Below are 11,676 nucleotides of genomic sequence, written 5' to 3'. Positions count from 1 at the left end.
ACTTCTAAGGATTTGATGTTCTAAATACTCTTAATTTATGTTCCTCTTTTAATGCAATGGACCAAGTTTCACATCCATACAATACTACAGGCAAAGTTACTGTTTTTTTTGTTGTTGTTTTTTTCATACATATTATGCGAGACGAAAAGAGATTATGAAGAGAAATGTGTTTTGAACTTAAGGCCATCCGGAAATGTGTAGTTATTGGGAAATATCCCAATCGTTTTTACTCGTTATGACATGGTTAGAATGGGATATTGTGATCCACTTTTGTCAACAAGAGGATGTTACAATAATAAAATTTCTGTATCATGAAAGAACCTCCTGCACTTATAGCCATCTTTGTAAGTGCCTTTGTTGTCAACCCAGCTCTGCTGATTCCTGATGGAGCGACAGAGGTCCTTGGATATGTCGATGGCTGCCAAATTGTCAGTGACAATGTATGTAAGTATTTCTTGGTGATAACTAGAGAGAAATCATAAAATACATGCAAGTAAACAGTACACTGGACGTTCCAAGTGTTGAATGGAAAATCTTGCCTCCACTACATTATACGAATGTGAAGGATATGATTTTGAGATTGGCCAAAGAAAGGAAACAAACTTATGAAAAATTCATAATGAAATAATTTTCACTATTTTCATATCATCAGTTACAATGAAAATATGTTTTTCTTTCATTCATATTTTCAGAAATCAAATTGGGTTATATATATATATATCTTGTATTTATCTTAAAAATGTTACTTGAGGTGAAAAAAAAAGAAATATTTTAAGAGCTTAGTTCATCTAAAGTCTTCTAACAAACATTTTGTAACCTTACCAAATATACAACTATTGTATGGTTCGAGAATAATTAAGACTTTTAACTCTGAGTTATTCACAAAGTATTATAGTGAGTTTTTATACAAAACCACTCTTTTTATTTTTCAATAATAGATTTATTGATATATTATGAAAGTTGACACTATTTGGAGCATTTCTGAAAAATCCTGAAGTTGGCAGGTGCCACCGTTCCCCAGACATATCAAATCACAAATATCCAATATGGCGGCCATCAGCATCCAGATGGTGATTGGCTACTCGACTGAACATGTCTTAAGTGGTATAACAATAAAGTCTCATGCTTTTATTTAAAAGTCAATGATTCCGGACTTAACCGCCGGACTGTGATAAAGACACACTTTTTTGGTGGCGTCCTCCATTTGGAGACATTTTATGGCGCATCTTTCATTAAAATATATTAAAACTGATATCGCTTTAAAGCTTATAAATTAGGCTACAACTTTTATTCGAAGCAATTTTTTGTCATTTAATTTGTTCAAAAGTTACAAGGAAGGAAACTTCAGAAAGTGCTAGAAAAAATTCACTTTTTGAAGATTATTGTTTAAATTACGGGAAAACCACCAACATTATCGAAAAATTAAACAGAATCTTTTTTGTAGCCCATCTAATGAGGATTAAGACTAAAAAAAAAAGATTACCTGCCTAAGACCATTGGTTACAGAGATATAGGTCAATAACAGTCTCTCTGCGAAATTGATGTTTGGGAGGGTGCTGGGGTAGAAAACCGTGAGGAGCGGATTTGAGATTTTGCACTACTAGTAGTGCTCTAACAACTGACCAAATTTCAGCTTTTACGGAATTATTCCCGACATTGGCCTTTTTTTTGTCCTTCATTGACTGGCCACAACACACATCCTGATTGTTACATTCATTGACAAACAACTTCAGGCTAATTCAAAGAATTATTTTCTATTTATTTTGGAAACAGAGTATATTTTAGCTACTTCTTCACTTTTTAAGTTTCCTCTTTTCCGTACAGCCCAAATACTCTCGATTCTGAGACATTGTAATCAAAGACAAAAGCACGAACAGCAACAGAACAAGTGCACAAACATTCGCACCACACTCCACGTTGACAACTAACTTGAGAATGCCTAAAAACACTATATCGTAACTAAACTTTTCGGATAGATTAGCAGCCACACAATGATCCCCATCATCATCCCAGCATTATTGTTTTATCCCCAGTGATGCTTTCCACCCTTAATCAAAATTTTGTGCCTTCTACCTTCTTTTATTTGTTGAAGCCAGGATGGTATTTGAAAGTGGTGAGGGGGAAACTGTCCTTTTTGGTTTCTGTATTCTCCCTCTCTTTTTAATGTCTTTCCAATTTTATTTATGAAAATGAATTTTTTTACGATATTTTTTTTTGTTTTTATAATTTTACAAACATTTGCATATTAAATTGTCCACATATTAGATTCTATGAAGTATTATGCATAGGAAAACACAAAAATACTATGCTTTTATTTACATTTTTGAAAAAAGGGCATCCCCCAAAAAATAAAAATTTCATTTTTTAATTTTTTTTTTAATAAAATGCAATAAATAGTTGTTTTGAGTTTTTTAAAAGCAACAAGTAGGGGCAATCGAACAGGAATGAAACCCGGAACCTTCTATACATGAAACTGAAGTGCTTTTTCTCGGATATGGCTAGCTAGTGCATGGTAGTATCTTGCTATTTCAATATCTATAGGGTCCCCTACCACTACACAAACTCAATTTTTCCAAGGCATAGCTTATCCTTGTAAGTCTGCTTGACATGCCTTGGCCTCCAAAGATCTGTCGCACTCAAAAGTTCATGCATTGCACTCAAAATGCATTCATTTGCATCAATCAAACATTGTTTTGCAGCTTAATCTACAGGGTGCGCACAGGGCCTTGGGATATTTTTAAAGTATCCGGGCATTGATATTATCAAAATATCAAATTTTTAAAGTATCCGGGCATTGATATCAAAATATCAAACTCGATATTGACAATTCTGATATCAATATCATAGATTCAGGCAGAGGATGGCCCTCCTCATACACAACCTTGTACATGACAAGCGCACCACCATTCAATCTTGCTTTTTCTTAGTTCCTCAATAAAAAAGTGTGGTAGAGAACTATGGACTGCAGAGCAAGCAACTCCACTGTGTAGTGGGAAACTTGGACCTAAACAAAGAACAACATGATTCTCTGTTTCTCTTAGTTAAAACTGCAATTCAAATGCTGGACTGAAAGATATTTAGATACGAGGGGTGGAGCATAAGTCGTGTAAACTAGATTTTTCTCGAACATAACTGTGTTACCACAATATATTGTATGTCCCAGAGATCATGACACCCATAGTATGTGGACACATTATTAATAACAGTGTTATGAATGGTTAGTGTAAAGAGGGCAGTGGTAATTCATTGTTAAATCAACCACCCGTGCCAATGCGTGAACATAGTTTGTGCATCAAAATAGCCGTTCTTCGGGGGAGAAAATGTCAGAATGCCACAGGGTGCTGGTGGAATCTGTGGGGAATAATGTCCTACTGTAGTATGCGCCACTTTTCTTCCTGCAATGCTCAGTCTTCAGACTTTTAAACACACGTGGCACGATGTTGTATTTAAGGATGGTTTGCTCACTTCTCCTCCGCCTGGTACACATGATCTGCATTGTTTACACATTCCACGTTCAGAGTTGCTACGATGTTTTGATTATGAAATTCCCGGGCATTCCAGTCCAAAAATGACATTTTTAAAGACATCATGATCTTTGCTTTTGAACTTTTTTTTTTTTTTTAGCAAATTTCATTCTACACACACAAGAACACATCAAAATTTGAAGAGTAAAATGTAAAATTACAATCCGCATCAAATGTATTGGGTGCTACAATCACGTGCACCTAGCCTTCAGGTTAAGGTAATAGAGGTACACTATTTCACCATTAACAGATCTCCACAATATAAAAATAACAGTAAAAGTTCATAAATCATACACATTTTTTCATTTTCTGGCGGATTTATAGTGTCGTAGAAAATGCTGCTTCTTTGCATACATTTATAAGTACAGAGCATCTGGAAAAATGTTTGTTGCATATAGGAATTCTATAGGAAATGCCAACAAGATCTATAAAATAATAGATGGTAACATCATCTTCATCAACCTTACCAATAATTATGATCATATTGTTAATGTACTTTAGTTATCAATCAGATATCTGGACTGCACATTTTACTTTGATATTCTTTCTAATATCTAGTATTATAAAAGTGAAAATTTATTACAGAAATACGAAGGAACCATAATTTTGCACAGACTAAGAATCATAAAAATGAAAGAAATAAGTTTCTAAACAATCGTTTTTGGGAGTGGAATCACAGGAACCGAATACAGAAGTAAAAGTGAACTGCTTGTTTATTGTGCAACTTTTCTTGTACAGACTGCAAAATGCATGTAAATTCCAGACGATCTGCAAAATGTCCTGACATTTCCCGGTTTCCAGATGAGTAGCAACCCTGACGTTACAATACACTTTTATTTCTGCCTCCTTCCATTTGTATATTTCGGAAATGGTTGCCATAACTTATCCACCAACCCTCATATATCAATATTCAAACTATATCGATATCGACCAGCCCTACATGGGCATAATGCCCGACACATACAACAGCATGTATAGATACTTAGAATCTAGCTGAATGACAAATGCCCCAACTTCATTTTAAGACGTGGCTATGGAATTGGCCACTCTCTCCATCTTAATAATTTTGATTTCTTGTTCCGGGTACGCTAAAGGAGATGTTATTTTCAGCAATAATCTTCTGAAGGAATATTGCATTACTGCATCCTATTCGTGTCAATTTTGCAAAGAGTGTTGGAATGTGTAAGGATAGATGAGGATCAGGTGCAGATGAGATGATTTGGATACGGGAAGAGAACAGGATGAGAAAAACTGCCAGTGAGAGCATATGCCCCACAGAGAGTGGGAATGAGACCAAAGAGAGGACCAGATGTTGGTGAAAAGAGTGAGGAGGAGGAGGAGGACAGGATTGGAACAAACACAAAGAGAGTTATGGTGGAAGATAACAAAATGGAAAGACTCGATTTCTATGCCAATCCAGCCAGACTGGAAACAATGAACGGTGATGAAGAAGTTGAATGGGGGACACCATTGCTCACAAACGTACGGGGTTGGCCAAAAGTCATTATCAGATATTGATATATTGCTATTGTATAAGAAAATGCATTAATCAATGCAGAAGCTGTATTGAACTGAGCAAGATACATTAAAGAGTGAAACAGGACAAGATAATACGTTCTTCCACTATAAATAACATCAGAATGTGACTTTTGACCCACGGTGTACAATCATGGACATTTCCGAGTTGTAACAATTCAGTTGGAAGTCAATGAGTTTGGTAAATCCAGAAGTGTCTGTGACTACACATCTGCCTATGGATCTAGATTTTATTCCAACTCTGTACTGAAAAATGCATGCATAAAAATAAAATGATTTGAACATGTTTTTCACTAACTGTATGGAGCGATATCAGTTTACGAAAAACATTTTTGTAATACAGTTGATAACTGAAGTAAGAAACTTCAAGGTTGAAATAAAAGAACATCATAAATAGCGAACTATATATTTACAACACTTTCATGACACTAATCAATCCTTACCTAGCACATGTAATCAACTGACATGATTTCACAACAATCAACTTAGCATCATAAGTTTGTGAGGTGAAAAAGTTCACAATATTATGCCTATGCCCAGAATACTGACAAGAAAAACTCCACGATGAAACCACTAGCGCAAGTTTCACATAATTGCCCCCAACACAAGGCAATATTTACTTACTTTGGAGGGGAAAATATCAACAGAAGGTTTACTAAGACTACAACAAAAATTTCTTCCACACAATGACAAGAAAAAATCCTGTACAAGTGAGCTGAAAAATAAGACCTAGTTCAAATACTATGAAGGAAAATGTGCCTATTTTACAATAAACTAACTCTGTAGCCTTCTTAAACCCAAAGGTTCATGGCTGCAGCAACACAGGCCTTCCATCTGTCCCTATCTTGAGCAAGATCTATATACTCTTTTCCATCCCTACTGATTTCCTTTAAATCCATCTCAATGTTGTCCCTCCATCTTCGTCTTGGCCTTCCTACAGGTCTCTTACCATCAGGTTTCCCAACTAGAATCCTGTAAACTCTTCTCTCCTCTCCCATTCGTGACACATGGCCAGCCCACCTAAGTCTTCTTGATTTAATTATTCTAATAATATCTGGACATGAATACAAATTACGTAGTTCTAAATTATGTAACCTTCTCCACTCACCTGTCTCCTCATCCCTTTTAGGTCCAAATATTTGCCTAAGCATCTTGTTTTCAAATACTCTCAATTTATGTCCTAATTTAATATCCTTATTCCTTATGTAGATCTTATCCTTAGTCCAGGGACCTCCCAAAGTAGTCCCCACCCAGAGATCCAAATGGGGGACTAATTTACCTCCGGAATATTTTACCTTGGGAACATCCTATTTCACAATGTTGTAATTATTTGAGCTTTTATTCAATATAATGTAATCTGTTAAAATGTACAAATGGGTGTCTAAATATAGAGCAGTTTCATTTCAGACGACTGATTGATCGATTGGCTTTATTTTACTTCGCTTTTTGTGCCACTTTTGGCTAATTTGTGAAGATGGAGTGATGATGTAATGAAATTGATGAATGGACACTCACAAACATCCATGCCCAGGCTGGGATTCGAACGCAGGACCCCTGGCATTGTAGCGTGCTATGCTAAACACTCTGCCACAGGGGCCAGGAGGGAGGGAGGGGGAGAGAGTTTGTGTGTGTGTGAGAGAGAGAGAGAGAGAGAGAGAGAGAGAGAGAGAGAGAGAGAGAGAGAGAGAGTGAGTGAGTGAGTGAGAGAGAGTGAGAGTGTGAGAGAGAGAGAGTGTGTGTGTGTGTGTGTGTGTGTGTGAGAGAGAGAGAGAGAGAGAGAGAGAGAGAGAGAGAGAGAGAGAGAGAGAGTGAGTGAGTGAGTGAGTGAGTGAGTGAGTGAGTGAGTGAGTGAGTGAGTGTGAGTGTGAGTGTGAGTGTGTGTGTGTGTGTGTGTTTTGTACACACAACAATTAGACGCAACTTGAAGTTGCCTCTCCATAAGGAATATATGGGATCCCATAAATACAACTTTCTACTTATTTGTCACATTTTTCACAGATCATATCTGGCTCAATAATCAACTTAAAAAAACTGCATCCACATCCAACATGGGAGGTGGGATTCATCCCTCTTTTGCCTCTGTAGTTTTTTCAGTACCAGTTCACATTTCGACATCATTGAAATAAATGTCCACCTGGTGTGAAACTATTCCTCATAGCCTTAAGCACTTGTATTTGGAATGCACCAGTGTTGAAAAACACTGTAAATGTTGTACACACTCTTAGGACAAATACGAGTATATTTTTCTACATTGGTTATTTTACATCATTTTTCTATGATGAAAAGCCGACCGCTGCAGTGGAGTGGTTAGCACAGCATGCTACAATGCCACGGTTCCTGAGTTCAAATCCCTGCTTGGACATGGGTGTTTTTTGCGAGTGTCCCTTTATGAATTTCATCACATTATCACTTATCCTCATCTTTGCGATTAGCGAAAGGTAGCAAAAAAGCTAAGTAAAATAAACCAAAGCAATAAACAATAAATCAATCTATGATGAAAAATGACGTGATGCAAATCATCTGTGTTTAACCAAGGATTCAAACCTGACCCCAGGGATTTGCAGCATGGATATTACGTTTTTCAAGGATATGTTGCTAAAAAACTTATAACGTGGAAAAACATATTATCCAAGAAAATTCTGGAATGTTTTGTTTCACTGGGATCAGAAGGGTAAAGAGAATAAAGCTGGGTTCCACAGTAGGAGGAGTAGATTCTTTCCTAATAATAATAATAATAATAATAAAAAAAATAAAAATAAAAAAGACTGTCAACTGACTCATTACATTTTGGTATCCAAAGCAGATATAGAACTTTGAAAAAATGCAGGGCTGACCAGAACATGAACCCAGGTCTCTGGCATGCAATGCAAATTCTGTTTTCAATGGATTTCTCAATTCACAGTTTTACCAACATGAAAACCGTCCCAAACATTGGTATGACAAGAGTTTGTTATTATACTTGGGCTGAGAGCAAAAACACTTCAACTCCAAGATTTGATTTTTCACTGCCTACTTTATTTCATGCAGTATATTTCTTTTACAACATTCTTAATCTGTCTCGTCCTTGCCAGAATGCCACTTTTACCACCTCCAACACCCCACCTCAACATCCTGCTGGTAACCTGATGTGATGACCCCTTTCACTGTCTACAGGTCAGTACTACAACCTCTGGAAAATACTTGGATCCAACCAATTAGGATGGGGAAATGGACATTTAAAATTCAGTATGCAGCTCCGAGAAGGATAATTTGGACCTGCATGCTGGACAAGATAGAGATGAGAGCTTGAAACTGTTTTTTGATTGAGCACTTTTAGTGTGTGGATTGACAGTTGTAAATGACGATTCCGATACGGGTAGACAATTATAGGGTGCCCAGTCACCATGGTGCCTCAACATTTCACCTGGCACCTGAATTTTCAAATCCAGTTCTAAAAAAGATGTTAGGTCACTTATGGAAATATCCACTACCTTTTTAAAAAAATAACAAGTACAGTATATATTTTTTTAAAGCTTGCGTGTTTTCTGCATCACGTGTATCATTAAATCCGAATAATAAAGATGCCATTATACATTTTTACACTGTTGCTAACTGAATTTTTTAAATCTGCAACAGTATGTTAGAGTATGCCAGGTGTTACTGGTAGAGCCTTCTTTGGAAGGCTGCTCGGGTGCAAGGATTAATTATATTTAATTCAATCTAATACTAATTTATTAATTTGATGTTTTAAGGCCATTCAAGATGTGTAGCTATACCTTACTTGGATTCATGGCTTTCTTAGCCCGTATCTAAAAAAAAAGTCGCTGGCTCTTGAGAAAAAGGTGCTGGCGTCTGAATTATTTTTAGTTTTTGCCTACCCCTATCAGCTGTGTGGCTGATTTGATTGAATGATTTGGTGTTTTAAGTCCACTTTACGCACAGTAAGGCAAATCTGGACTGGACCTACAGTTTAAAGTGGAATCTCAACCACTATGTGCCTGCCTCCACCGGGTATCGAACCCGGGGATCCCTTGATTACAAGGTGACGATGCTACCACTGCACCATCAGGGAGGCCGGCTATGTGTAGTGCTTTACCCACATACATGGGCATCAAGTGCTGATATCAGAAGATCCCAGAAAACCAGTACCAAATTTGCCATAATTAGGTCATCACCACAATCTGCCAACCTGTAATTATTACACATTTTTCCACTTTCCCTGTTTGAACTGTCACACAAACAATAATAAAAAGGATGGAAAGGATACAACATGGAGAGCAAGGAGAGTTACTAAAGTTCCGTTATTTAACATATGGTTTAGAAACGTCAACAATTAGAAGAAAAAGATGTGACGTTTCTTCCCATTCTGGTATTTTTACGTATTCTTTCTACCTCTTTTGAGTTAATCAGTGAAGATGAATGATGAAATTGATAATGTGAGAAGCATCCATGCTTTACCAGGATCAAAGCTGGGACTTCGGGCTCCACAGAACATAACACTAACCACTCCACCAAAAATGCAGCATAAATATAAGACAATATATGTAATACGAACATCAGGAAAATAGTGGGAGTTGAGAGACATTTCTACATGAAGATGTAAACAACAGACGACAAGATAGTGACTTACTAATGCTGCTAAATTAACCTTAGTGAAACATCTCAATTAAATTAAACTTTATGCCAGGTAAGTACTTATTAGTGATAATGTTGGCATCCAGACAGATCCACAATCACCAACATACTTCAACCATATTTACAATTATATATTAAAAAAGCATACTGTAAAAATGATTCTTTGCTCTAACAAGTGCATTATTTACAATACTGCTGTAAAATAGTAACACTGTACATGACTTTATCACAGACAATGTGAATGCTGACTCAACAATGCTACAATACTTGCTGCGACTTCTCCCTGTCCATAAAAAAAAGGATGTTTCAGGCACCAAGGACAACAACGGATGCTTCACAGACAATAGCACTGTATGGAATTCCTGGTAACTCCGTGCCACCGGTAATACTTCGCAGTTCCTAAAATGCACCTTCTGCTATGTTTTACCATCTTGAGCTATTTTCCCATGCTCCTGGCTGACTAATGTTGATGACAGGAGAACAGTTATTTGCTCTGGAGTCGGACAACCAATGAGCAGCTGCTCGTCAACCGTGTAGCTAGACAGGACTTGCTGAAGCTGCACAAAGCTTCCAACCACATTATTCTATGAGCAAAAAAAATATATATATAAATATTCGCAAAGCAAGGAAGCACACAAAATCATTTTGTAGGATGGTCAAGAAATACAACAAAATGAATTACCATATTTCTTTGAACACACTGTGCACATTATTTTTTTGGATCTGTTGAAAATTTAGGTGTGCCTTTCATTTGATGGAATCTTGAATTTGAGTATATATGTATAAATACACCATAGTATGTGTGTAATATACAATAGAGTATTTGCCAATTTCAATAATACAAGTCTTTTCCTTGTTGTTTTACAGACATATCAATATTGATAAAAATCACCCCAACATAATTTTCTTCAATTTACATTTGTTGTTCACGTTTGGGGAACAAAAGACACAGGGGTATAATAAATACACATAAGCGAATTACTAACTTTATCCAAGAGACTCAATTTTAAAGGTTATTTAAATATAAAATTATTTTGTGTGCTGAGGAATTTGGAAACCGTTAAGCTGGTGGACCTCTTCCCTGCAGCAGGTATTTCTAGTGATGGTGAAAGTGCCAGTAGTGAACATGAAGAAGAGACTGAATAAAAATACATGTGCTGCTATTGTTCAAATGGTAAATGCAACATTACAGAGGTGTTTTAACAAAGTAACAGTATTACGTACAGATGTGCACCTTAAATTTGAAGTAAATTTTTATTCTCAAAAGCTTAAGCAATAATTAAAGTACGTCTTACATTATGGCATCTTGGCTTCAAAGAAATACGGTAGAATACAATAATTCCTTCTCTCTGTCTAAAGGAAACCTGATAAAACTCCTGTGAACATTTTTCAATTTTCTAAATGAAAAATCACTTTGAATAGATACTGATATCAACACACTGACTGATTCTAATATTTGGTAACAATCTGACGTCGTTCGGGAATTATTTCAAAATAAATATATCTAAACCAGCACTGCACACACAACAACAACAACAACAAAAAAGAAACGTGGATTGGCCTCCAAAGACACCCTAATCTGCCCTAGCCAGGAACATTTTCAAAATGGCTGACCAAGTTATTTCCTCAATAGCCCCACACCTAACCAATTTCAACTGTTACCACATCAATTTAGATGCTAAAAGTGGTATGTACTTGTGGCAAATATACAGGAATATGCAGAGTTAAACACCAGCTTGAAGAACATAAAGCACACCACCAACTTGGAATGTCGACGACTGGCCTTGCCACCACCTCATAGATAAAAGCCACAGAACAGAACGGAACAGGTCAAAATAGTCATGCTAGCTATCACAGCTCTGGAAAGGATAACCAAGGGAAGATATAAACGCAGACCTCAACACAAACCCTGAGATTACAACACACCAAAAGGTAGGAACGCACCATTGCAGCACCAAAGCTACCATCTGCGGCAAATGAATAAACCACAATTCCTGTACCA

At 36.6% G+C, this 11,676-nt stretch overlaps 1 protein-coding gene across 1 annotated transcript in view; it reads right to left on the bottom strand.

Annotated features, from left to right (window-relative positions):
* Positions 1–4,349: 4,349 nt before the first annotated feature.
* Positions 4,350–11,676, bottom strand: part of Cog3 (conserved oligomeric Golgi complex subunit 3) — a 47,106-nt gene continuing 39,779 nt past the window's right edge. The window contains exon 15 of the mRNA XM_083127294.1: positions 4,350–10,258. Within this exon, the coding sequence (XP_082983420.1) occupies positions 10,091–10,258 (168 nt within the window). The 3' untranslated portion in view covers positions 4,350–10,090. The remainder of the gene's footprint in view (positions 10,259–11,676) is intronic.

The sequence above is a fragment of the Lepisma saccharinum genome, chromosome 8 (assembly GCF_977018435.1).
Source record: "Lepisma saccharinum chromosome 8, izLepSacc3.1, whole genome shotgun sequence".
In the NCBI taxonomy this organism is placed as follows: domain Eukaryota; kingdom Metazoa; phylum Arthropoda; class Insecta; order Zygentoma; family Lepismatidae; genus Lepisma; species Lepisma saccharinum.
This window is presented reverse-complemented; position numbering and strand designations above follow the sequence as displayed.